Below are 13010 nucleotides of genomic sequence, written 5' to 3'. Positions count from 1 at the left end.
GTCTCGCACTTAACCCGTTGGATGCCGGCTCAATGGTCTATCAGTTAAGTGCTCTGACGCGAGACTGGTAGGTCCTGGGTTCGGATCTCGTGTGTCGGGATCGTGGATGCGCACTGTTGAAGAGTCTCACAATAGGACGAAACGGCCGTCCAGTGCCTCCAGGTTTTCCATGATGATCTAACTTCAATTGACTCATGATCTCAACACTATATAGAATTATTAAAATCTCCACAAAACCCCCTTCTGATAATAATTATGATAATTACAACTATCGAACAAACAAAATAATTAAATGAAAAAACATAGTTGTGTAATTTGGTTTATTATTCGGAACAAAGTTTGAAACTCCGATTTCGAGTTGTTTAGTATTCACTAAACAAGAATTAATTGAAACTTAAAGAACAAAAATCAATATTTTATATGATATGTAAACTTGTGAACCAAAAAGCTTATGTTGCTAACGCTACTACATTAAAAATTATATACATATACAGATACATAGGTAGATAGATCGCTTAGATTAGATTAGATATATTAGATGGATAGAGAGAGAGAGATGGGTGGATGGATAGATAGATAGATAGATAGATAGTCTTCAGTCTTGAAGGCAACTGTATTGTTTGATTAATGGGCCAATCCTCGAGGCAATGCAATACGAGGCCGACCCGTGGACGGGGTTGAGCAAGCTCACAGCACCCGTCCGGAGGTGAAAAATACAGGTAATTTCATTGGTCTCAGTTTAGAGACCGTTGCAGAAATTACACTGCGAAGAACAGATACTACACATGATCTTAGCTCAGAGAGCCGAGAAGCGATAGATAGATAGATAGATAGATAGATAGATAGATAGATAGATAGTGTGGATAGATAGATGATCAACGCTATACTGGCTAACTGACATAAAATGTAGTGTGATCACTAAACTAAGGGATACGAAGTTATGATGTTTTCCTACCTTAAAAGAAAATACATTGTATAAGAGGATGATAAATGAAGATCAACTTCCAGTGTATATTGATCTCATATTCTCTATGTTTGGAGATAAACTGATGATTTAATGACTGTCTCATCGGATAGGCTAATTTCTGTATTGAAAAGTAAGTGGTAGATAAATGAATATTGTACTTAAAAATTCTTCAGTTCGAATGAATTTTAAGATACAAAGTTTCACTTTAACCCAGTCATTTTTTACTTAATCGTCAGTGAAGCTTGATGTGGTTTCAAAATTATTTATGGAAATGGAAACCAAGGGAGACACCATAGTCAGTCTCGTGTGCTGTTACGGGTATGAGGGCTGATATCACTTCCCGGCTGCCCACATCGTGGAAGGGTACTTCTTGAGGGACCTGAAGAAGAAGTTGGATTAATGTTGGTCATAAAGACCTGGGAGCGCGACCGCAGAGTTCAAGGGACAACTGCTTGAGGACGGTCACGCACAGCCTTTTTGTGCGAGGTTTTTGACGTGTTAGCTCCGTTCTTCAAAGGGCCTTACCGCCGGAGACGAAATTCCATGAGGTAAGATGAAGCGTGACATTCTTAGGGTTGACTTATTCTAACCCCTCCTTTCCTTGTGAGAAGGCAACATCGCTGCAGATACTGGTTTTCTGAAGGAAACACCTTACTGCTGTCACACTCCTCTACAGTCAGCAGTACGACTTCGCCCTCAGACCTTAAGTTGCTACTTTTAGTCTTACCGTTCTCCAATCGACCTGCCTGGCATGGTAGAACGTACGGTAACATATGTTTCAGCCAATATAGCTCAGTTGGATCATCACGATAGATAAGCCCGACCACCACGTCAAGGTAGCAGCTACCGTTGGGAAGACACCATTGTACTGAACAACAATTGTCCAAATCTTTGAGGCAAATGTTTAGTGTAGAGAGAATTTTCTTATTTACATCAAGGACTGATTTCAGTTACAGAACCACTGAAAATTAATCTAATTTGTCCTAGTACGAAATGTCTCTGCAACGTACATCAACAAGATCATTATTAGTTTAGAGCTTCTAGTGATGTTTTTTGAAACATGTTTCTCAGGCCTATCTGACTTGATGGCGTATACCTATTTTCTTAGTTTCTTTATTCGTCAAGTTAAATGGATACTCATACTGCTAATAATATCACATAGAATGAGAGATGTACGACTGAAAATCGCCCGCAAAACTCAAGATTTATTTGACAGAATATTTGAATCTTATCCAATGCTGATATTAATGTGTAGTCATTATAATGAATTTAACAAATAGTTTGTACATGCCAACTCCTCCTGTAGCTCTTCACGTACCTGGGAAGCATCACTGATAAACAAGAAAGATTGGATGCAGATGTAAAGGCGAGGATTGGCAAAGCAAGGGCAGCATTTCTACAATTGAACAACATATGGAAGTCAAAACAACTCTCAACTAACTTCAAAGTGAGAATCTTCAATACGAACGTCAAGACAGTCCTACTGTACAGAGCTGAAACATGGAGAACTACTACATCCATCGTCAAGAGGGTACAAGTATTTATAAACAGCTGTCTATGCAAAATACTCAACATCCATTGGTCGGATACTATCAGCTACAGGGTTTTATGGGAGAGGACAAACCAGCTTCCAGATGAAAAGGAAATCAGGAAAAGAAGTTGGAAGTGAATAGGACATACATTAAGCAAATCACCGATGTGCATTGCAAGACAATCCCTAACTTGAAATCCGGAAGGGAAGCGGAAAAGAGGAAGGCCAAAGAACATATTACGTCGGGGAATAGAAGCAGATATGAAAAGGATGAATGTTAACTGGAAAGAACTGGAAAGGATTGCCCATGACAGGGTTGGATGGAGAATGCTGGTGTGCGGCCTATGCTCCTCCGCGGGGGGTAACAGGCGTAAGTAAGTAAGTTGTACATGCCAGAAATCAACAAATTATCGGACAGATATAACTGAGTATACAATGAATACATCTCTTATCTGGTTGTGTTTACTTTTAATATAACCTTACTAACAAAATTTCATTACAACTGACTGATATGTGTGACACCTATTTTGGACTGAATGGTGTAGATCATTTCTACAGTATTGGTCATGTCATTATTGAAAATAGCTCATGCTGTTAAGTATGAGAGTTTAGTTCAAGTTTTATCTGCTTACTTATAGTAGAATCATTTTAATGTTCATTTCTATTACGAACTGATTGTAACCAAAAACAAAAAGTATTCTAAGCCAGTTCATGTAATCTCTCTTCAAATTTAATAAAATATCGGTTAGGATGGTCCACAGGTGTAGTTGAAGAAGCTCTAAGAAGCCTAAAAGGAGCTGGACATATTCCATCCAATCAGCTTTTGGAAGAATATTCTAGAATCACTACGTGTAGCTCCCCTATTGGACAATGCTGATAACTCCTTGTGTGCGGATTTGATAACTATAATGATGATTTCGTTTCTACTAAAAACTATAAATACCAGACCATTTTGTACCATAATCGACACTGTTTGGAATAACATTCCTTCTACTTGTCTTCTGATTTGTGACTTGGGGGTTTCTTGCCTTCGAGTGCTCAAGTATTACGCGACACACTAAGAAATTCAAGTTCGAGATATGACAATATCTAAGGTAAAAGTATATCACCTAAATGAGTTGATTGGGATAGGGAATAAGATCCTTAGACTTTTGCTTGAAATCCAAATATCATATACAAAAGTCAGTAAAAGAAATACCTTTGCATACTGCTTAAAACGTTTAAAATGTGAATGAAAAATTTACTTTTTGCAAAAATAAAGTAAAAATGATAGTTAACAGAAAGGGCTTTTTTGGAAATTTCAGTAAATTTAAAGTTGAAATCATGAGTCAATTAAGGCTAGATCACCATGGAAAACCTGGAAGCACTGGACGGTCGTTTCGTCCTATTGTGGAGCTCTTCAGCAGTGCTCACTCATGGTCCCGCCTCGTGAGATCCGAATCCACGAACTATCAGTCTCGCGCATGAGCACTTAACCACTAGACCACTGAGCTGGCCGGTATCCAACGGTGTTAATGTCTAGCTTCAACCGATTCACGAAGTTCGAATCTCGCGAGGCGAGAACGTGGATGTGCACTGCCACTGAGGAGTCCCACAATAGGACGAAACGGCCGTCCCAGTGCTTCCAGGTTTTCCATGATGGTCTAGCTTCAATTGACTTATGATTTCAACTATAAAAATGATAGTATTGAACGCTTGAAATGCTAAATACTCTCTTATTAGATTGTTTACAACAAACAAGTCTACACTGTCTCTAATTCCTAATCCTTAAACCTTAACTCTGAACTAAACACAAACCTGTTGGCAATATATTTTATAAAAAAAATAATCAGATTCTTCAGTGAAGCACTGTAAAGTACTGTTGCATTACAGATGATGTCAGTTCATGATGAAAATTCCGAGAGTAATTCTTGAATCCTAATCTTAACCAAAATATTGTGTGCACTCTTAAAAATTTATTTGGGTTCTTACCAAGGTTTGAGGAGACGGATAATTTGTATCCATAAGGATGAATTTATATTCTATGACGTTTTCTCCCGTAGACAGTATAATCTGTAGGTACCTTGAACAGATTCTTAAAAGATACAAAATCTAATCACGTTTTAATTCACTTAGTATCGTTTGTTTGAATCCCATTGAGACTGACCAGTTGAGAAGATTCAATCAAACAATACTAAGTGAATTTAAACTTCACCCCATTGCACAAGCAAGTGGTTATCAGAACTCAGTAGCTGAGTGGATAACACGATGGCGTTTGAAGCGAACGAAACTGGGTTCGAGTTCCAGAGTGAACATCAACTCTGAGATGCAGGTATATCCAGCTGACGAGTCCTAAATAGGACGAAACGCGCGTCAAACGGGATTCCAATCCTACGCACTATCCAACTTTGCATACTAACTACGTTTTGTTTTATTTCTCTACAAGTTATTCATCTATAATGGCTATTTTCTAACTGGCTAAGAACTTTTTATCCTCACAACCATATCATAAAATAAACGAAACCAATCACGTAAATTCCGAATGAATCAATAATTTATATTAAATATTTCCAGTCTATTATCATTCTCTCTTGTTTCTCTCTTAATACCATCTATTTAGAAAAGTTGCGCACACCTAAGAAACATAATTCGTTAGCTTTAATATATAATACTATAATAAATATAACATGTACAAGTACAAACAAGAATACATAACTATGGACAAATCATTAATTTGTCCAAATCTAGTACTGTTCTATTCAATAAAAATGGGGGTGTTTATTTTTCATTCCACCCCGCTATTATTATTATGATTATTATTACTATTTAGATATAGTAGCAACATTAAATTGATGTATGGGAATAGAATGAAACGATACAGAGTTACCATGCATACTAACCATTTTACAATCTATCCCTTTTCTAAATGAAGGTATTTGTTCATTTAAATCATTTAAAGTAAAGCTTCAGATAATTAATTTATTGATCCATCCTATGAAAAACTATTGATCATTAATTTTATATAGTTGAAATTATGAGCCAATTGAAGTTATACCACGATGGAAAACCTGGAAGCACTATACGGCCGTTTCATCCTATTGTGGGACTCTTCAGTGGCAGTACGCATCCACGATTCCAGTTCACGAGATGAGAATTCAAAACCTACAAATATCAGCTAGCACAAAATTTCGGTTCAAATTTTCCTGTCAACTACTTCTAACCACCTAATATCTGTCTATTGATATCGATTACACCGGAAACGGGTAAACGATGGTCTTTTGGTAGAATACATCTCACCATAGTATTTCATGTGATCCTTGAGATCATTTAGATACATTAGCAACATTAAATTGATGTATGGGAATAGAATGAAACGATACAGAGTTGCCATGATTACTAACCATTTTACAATCTATCCCTTTTCTAAATGAAGGTATTTGTTCATTTAAATCATTTAAAGTAAAGCTTCAGATAATTAGTTTATCGATCTATCCTATGAAAAACTATTGATCATTAATTTTATATAGTTGAAATTATGAACCACAATGGAAAACCTGGAAGCACTATACGGCCGTTTTGTCCTATTGTGGGGTTCCTAAGTGGCATTGTGTAGCTACGATCTCGCCTCGTGAGATTCGAACCCAGGATCTATCAGTCTCATTAAGTTGAAAATAGATAGTAAACAGTAGATAAACTATTGACTGAGATTTGCGTTGGTTAATCACTGAGTAGTGATTAATATTATGTTTGTTTAGTTGTTGTTGTTGTTGTTGCTGATCGGAGTTTATTTTTCAAGTTCCAACGGAACATAACTCCATGTAACTTAACTATGCTTTGATGTTAGGCCGTTGAACATAGTCAGTAGAACACTCTAGATTTAGGTTTTTATGCTAGTCAGTACACATCAGCAAGTTGTACATGATCAGAATGAAATTCGATTAGCACCAAGGAATAAACAAATATACCAGTAGCCACCACGGAGTGACAAACCTATGTATATAAGTCACCCCTAAATGACGTCAGCCACGACCAAAATGGCACAAGGTTAGTGCCTCAGACTGTGAACCGGAGTGACAAGTGTTCGGATACCAAATGGATCATCAGTTTCCTAAAGGCCGCACGAACATCTTTTCTACAAATATCAGCTAGAACAAAATTTCGGTTCAAATTTTCCTGTTGACTACTTTTAACCACCTAATATCTGTCTATTGATATCGACTACACCGAAAACGGGTAAACGATGGTCTTCTGGTAGAATACATCTCACCATAGTATTTCATGTGACCCTTGAGATCATTTAGAAGCATGCTTGAAAGCAGACAAAAGAGAGATTACTTTGAGTTATTTTCAGGTTATCGTACGCAACGTAGAATCTGTCACATGTGTACATCTGCCGAAATCACCCCACATTACTAGCTCGGCGGGATGAAATTACCATGGCTAATATTAGAGTAGTAGAGGTAGTAAAAGTGGTATTGGTAGAAGAGATTAGGTATCGAAAGGACTAAACAAAAAATATATGCATTAGTGGTAATTTAAAAACTTAGGACCAAAGAGAAGATAGGGTAAATACAACTGTGCCTTTGTGAATGATTCTGAGGCATGTCACCCAAAGTCTCCAAACACTATATACGATATTCACGCAGACTCCAACCAAGAAGTCTGCACCTACCTGCATAACCTAGGTCAACAGCCAATGTCTTTATGGACTGAAAACCGTGGTTCTTTATAATAGAAAAGAGTAGAAAATGATAGTTGGAATCAAACTCATTATGCTGTTTATACAACTTACAAACCTCCGTTGTCCTCATTTTCGGGACACTAGGAACACATTATATCCAACTAGGACCTGTTGAAAGATAACGCTATTGTATTCCAGTGCTCAAGAATGAATTTCTAAAACATTATGAAGATTCGAAAGCGTTTATACCACAGCTTAGTAACTTTTCAACTTTTTACATTGAAATAAGCTTTCATGGTTTTCAGATGAAACTAATAAACCTTCAAGCTGACGACATCTTAAATGAAGACTTAAAACGTGCAAATATTTGGTAAGTTCGAATTGTTTCGCAAGAAGGGAAATTCTGCTTCACTTTATTGATCAAATGATCGATTATCATCATCATAAATTAACTTTAACCAATCAAAATTCAGACGTCACTTCACAAATCTCATGGGTGAATTGGCAGGCTTATAACTTACGATTACTTTGGCAAATATTTTTTCTCTCTTACAAATGATGCCTGTCGGTATACCTTTGCTACACACTATTTAATACAGTGGCCAGGAGCTCCCCAGTTTTAACTTACTGTAGAGACTAAATAGTGTGATGGATACTGGCCTACAATCCCAGTGATTTTATTTGGAAGTTTCGATCGTAAAACAGTAATATGTCATTCATTTTAATACTCCTATTTGCTGCTCAAAAGGAATTGATGATAGCTTTTATGAGAAATTATGGACTTCGAATACATTTAAACTTAGAAAAGTTGATAGAACTGCTAAGATCTGAAAAAATGAGGCCTCAGATATGTATCTAAGCTTGTTACTCTTAGATAAGAACGAAGTAATAGCAAACACATCCAACATGGCGGCACTGAAGTTAAAGACAGATGCTAGCAATGAATATTAACAACTCAATATCAACCAATAAATTCTCAAAAGATTTTGAAATTTAATCCCCATCCTACCGGTTTTAGAGATTTACCAAGTATATTTTATAGGCGGTACTATCGTCACTTGTCTGATAGCTTTGCCTAACAGCGATTTTGTTTTGTACCACTCTAGTCAGTTGAAAAATAAGTTTATTCAATGGATTAATAATGAGCCTAAATCTCATTACTGATCAAAGCAAATGGAGCGAAAATATGGAATAAACCAACATGATAGATGATTCAACATTAGTATACGGTGCTTTTTGTACAGAGTGTTTAGAGACAAACTAAAAGTAAACTGACCACAGTTTATTTCATACAGATACTGATCGGCAGGTTGAATTCCCTGATAGCATATACTTTATCATTATCAATGGAACTTCAACATTCTGCCTAAATCTTTTGAGCCGAATGAGTTTATTATTATTCATTAATTTATCCATTGAACCCCTTTATTTTCCTTATATTAGCCGGTAACCATTGTTTAAATTGAATAAACACTCACTCAACTACTTGGACAGGTTATTTTATGTTAATTGTTCAATACGATTGTTGGATTCAGGAAAATAGATGGTTTATTGAGAATCACTATCAGCCAAAATACCAGTTAAACTCAAATGGGCAGTAAACTCCTTGATGTCCTGAATATTTATAAAGCTGATATCAGTTTTTATGAAGTAAATGACTTTTAAGCTAAACAAAATCTCTGCAGAACCAACCAGACAAACTGCAACTGGTAATAAATTGAGTTCGTATCCTTTAACAACCTCATAAAACCTGCCCACTCGAAAATAAATAACCTATACAGGTTAAAATGTTTGAATAGCAGAAGTAATTAATCATATCATAATAGCAGTGATTTCATACAAACAAGATAGAAACATGTTGTTTGTTACACGTCAATCATAACAGTATTTAGTGGATGAATAGTGTATATAGCCGTTTCGCGGATAAGTGAATGTAAATAAATATGAGAATATACATGAGCCTTCAAATGAATGAATGAAACACAACCAAATTTAATTGATTATAGAAACAAAGAGTTGCAACTCACATGAGGACGTAACCATTGAATTTGTTTTGGCGGTCTTTGACTGAAGTATAAACTTTTATCATTGGGTGGAAACTCGGGATCTTCGAATAATTTACCACTTTGAAGCAGTTGTTTTTTTAACTGGTCATACGATAATGATGCAGAGGATACATCACCACCTCTCGTAGCTGGTATAGGCTTGGTTGCCGTATTACCATAATCCGGTGGTACAACCACTTTATTATCACGCGCATCACGAAGAGTTGCACGTGGATCTTTGAAACGGCCAAGATTGATTGTACCACCTGAACTGATCGTTAAACCATAACGTCCAATCAACGGTGCATTCATTCCCTTAATATAAACGGTGAAAAGAAAGAAAATTATCCATTTAATTTGTCCTATAATTGCATAGTTTAATTTTTGCCTTTAACAGTCTTAATATTATCTCATCTACTAAACATAAGTTTATCTACTTATTTTTGTGTATGAAGACTAGTGATATTATTCAGTTGTCCACAAGCCAAAGTGGGTTAGGCGAGGTATAAACTAAACATAATGTTACTGAGAGTCAAGTGGATTAACCACTAAGAGCAAGGGCAATTCACAGTGTAATTAGTAGAGGGTTGCTGAAAAATCTTCATGCATTTTAGCATCATTTATCCTAACAACTAAATACACTAATATTTATTTTAAAATGATCACCACAAGGACTTGATCACTTCACATATTGGTTTTGAACATTAAATCTCCATTTTGTGCTAAGATAATCACATTATATGAATTCAGAAAATAATACTGTTAGTCAATAAGATAGAAACCTTTTTCGTCTCACTGAAGTTTGAGAAAGTAACTTAGTGATTTTGGAACAGATTCAAGTACAAGTCAACTCACCCATAGGAGGAAACATACTTAACTCCTCTTAAAGTAACCGATCAGATTGGTTGAAGGGTTTTTTCCTTTAGAGACTATTTGATTCATCATAACGCATTTAAAGTAACATAACTGAAACGATAAAACTAGTCCCCTTCTGAACATAGTCATGTACAACCCAAATAACTCGGAATCTTAATAATTTTACAAATATTGTCTTAAATAACCTGACTTCAAGTCCTTAAATAAGGATATATTTCAGCAAGATCGCAGATATCTCTTATTTATCAAAGGTTTAACAATAAATGTTGTTATCCTAGATCAGAATACATTATCGTGTTGCCTCGAGTTTTCAGACTTTACTCTACATAAAAATTCATTACTTTCCTAGTTTTTATGAAGAGTTCACTATTACTGACAAACCTGGTTTCTTATGAATACTAGCTAATACTTAGTGAAAATACAAATTTGTCGTGCATATCAACAAATTTATTTTTTACTCATTATCAATTCGCAATTACTTAAACAGTTGCGTTCTACATTTATATATAATAATGTTAGTGATCGTCGAATAAAATCAACCATAATTTTTGTCAACATTTGATAACCCCAGAACCAAAGAAGGGAAATAACTGAGACCAAAATATGATTGTATTGTTCACCTGAGAGTTATTTCACTGACGAAAAATTGATTAGAGTGAGACATAATGATTTTAAATTCAGAGTTTAAAACTAGAAAGGTTAAAGTAAGTAACATTCATCACATCACAAATGAGTTTGGTCATGAATTGATATGTCAGTTAGCTGGCAAAATACTGAAAAAATACAGAATAAATATTTCACTTTAATATGAAATTTCTCTGACGTGAGCTCTGGTGACTTAATACATGATAAAGCCTAACAGTTGGTGTTCAACTAAATAATATATAATTATATAAATCTGCTTATTGAGATGGAAGATTTAGAGCTAGATCGCCACACTTATTTCCAAAGAGATCCCCATTGGTTGCTTGGATTTTTTTTCATATCGACTTCTTTTGAAATGCTAAAAATTGACTAGAAATAACTGGACGCTCCAGTTATTTCCGAAACAAAACAATATCTCAAATGCTAATAAATTTGAAGTACTGTTATGACTGTGGAGACAAGTAACATGATCTTATTTTGTTGGCAACCTTTATTGTCGTTCTCATTTTCATAGCTCCATATAACTTGTGCGAACAATATAAGTGATTGCATAATAACTGCTTAAAATGAACCTTAATCTTCCGTTACCGTGTTGTTCTCTGCTCGCATGATAATGATTTCCGCTCATAAATACACTGCTGCACTCATTTATTGTTCACACTTAAAAGCTGCTGCGATAGCAGAATCCTAATACATTTGTTATCTACGTCTGCAGATAGCAGTGAGATCCTCATTACGTGATTAGTTCGGATACACATTATCTTGGGTTATATCTATCATATTAGACGCTTAGTGAACCAAATGATTAACACTTAGAATCTACAACCGTAAGTGGGATTTTTACTTTCAACTGGTTAATTTGAGGAAAAGTTAATAACAAACACAAGCTTACTAGAAATGAGTCAACATGAGGTGTCATCCTACTACCGTCGAAGCACAGTTCCGAAAATATGAATCTGATGATTCTGTGCACCAAATCACTAATATTGAATGATTCCTCTACACGTTTGTAAGGAACGCTGTGAAATCTCCGTATCAATGGTTTTGCAATAGCAAACGTGGTTTTCATGACATATTTGATCAACTACCTGCAGCTTAAGCATGTACCATAAACACATTCTGCCACAAAAATGATGGTTACCGAGAGGCTCAAAATTACTAGTTAAATAAAAAATTAACTTTCATATATGACCTGTTAATTATATCCAAACGACATATATACATTATCATATCATACTAACATCTGTAGGTACTTACGATAAAGGCACCCTTTGATCCAGCATCATCAAACACTTTTGTCTCTATAGATTTCTTGATAAAGGTTGTGGCGCTAGAGACATAGTTGTTTAAAGCAGGAGTGGAAAACAACGACATCTTGTTGACAAATCAAAGAAGGTATATATTACGCGCTTACAGTACGAACTGAAGTGGTGAAGTAAAACGAAAAGTGTAATTACTTCATTTTAAGATACCAAATAGGAGAAATGAAGGCCTAATAATTTTTATATTTTTTACGGCATACAACTAAATAGGGATTCACCATAAAATGATTTCCCATTCTCATGTGAATTTACAAATCGACTTTAACACCCTAAATACATGTATGAGTTACAGATCACCACCTAGTGTTCCCGTGAATTCAAAACTTTATCCCCGTACTACGAAAACACTAGAAATAAGCGGCCACGTTAAGTTACTCTCGGGTATATTATTTTTCACGGTCAAGACATCTGTTAGAACTCATTCAGTGCCGAAATACTGAACGAAATGGTAGAATAACAGGATTTTCAGTGAAACGATTTCCTGATGAATAGCTAATTTAGCCCAATTCATCATCAATTCACCATATGAAACATAACTTAACCTTTGATTTCAAACTAAGTGTAGTAATGAAATTGAGAGGTGATATAGAGTCTCAGATGTAGATGCATATGTTTTTACACTTTATAATCACAGCAAACCTACCTTATCAACGAAAAATCTCGTTTTGTAAAGCAACTAATTAATAATCGAATGAGAGTCACGCATGAGTGACTTCCGGCTTCTTTCAGATGCATAGCATACGGTTAAATGAATTTCAGACATAGTGAGACGCGAAGATGCATAATTTACTGAGAATATATGTTCTTCAGTATGTGAACTGATAGTGAACACACTCTGGACGTTACGTTCACAAGTGAAAGCCTGCAATGTCTATTAATGTCAATGCATATGCACTATCGACGTCAACGACTGGTATGTATACAATCAGTTACGCGGTGTGAACTATGTTCAGAGGATTTCATT

At 35.5% G+C, this 13010-nt stretch overlaps 1 protein-coding gene across 2 annotated transcripts in view; it reads right to left on the bottom strand.

Annotated features, from left to right (window-relative positions):
• Smp_089460.1 (family C2 unassigned peptidase (C02 family)) overlaps positions 1-12123 on the bottom strand; it is a gene marked incomplete at both ends in the record, with an annotated part of 77421 nt that extends 65298 nt beyond the window's left edge. Inside the window, 2 exons of one of the 2 annotated variants that reach the window (XM_018795323.1) lie at positions 9186-9518; positions 11982-12123. In XM_018795323.1, coding sequence (XP_018649646.1) covers positions 9186-9518; positions 11982-12098 — 450 coding nt within the window. The remainder of the gene's footprint in view (positions 1-9185; positions 9519-11981) is intronic. The other variant, XM_018795322.1, reaches the window with a different exon arrangement.
• Between the last annotated feature and the right edge of the window lie 887 nt (positions 12124-13010).

Source organism: Schistosoma mansoni, chromosome 2 (assembly GCF_000237925.1).
Source record: "Schistosoma mansoni strain Puerto Rico chromosome 2, complete genome".
In the NCBI taxonomy this organism is placed as follows: domain Eukaryota; kingdom Metazoa; phylum Platyhelminthes; class Trematoda; order Strigeidida; family Schistosomatidae; genus Schistosoma; species Schistosoma mansoni.
This window is presented reverse-complemented; position numbering and strand designations above follow the sequence as displayed.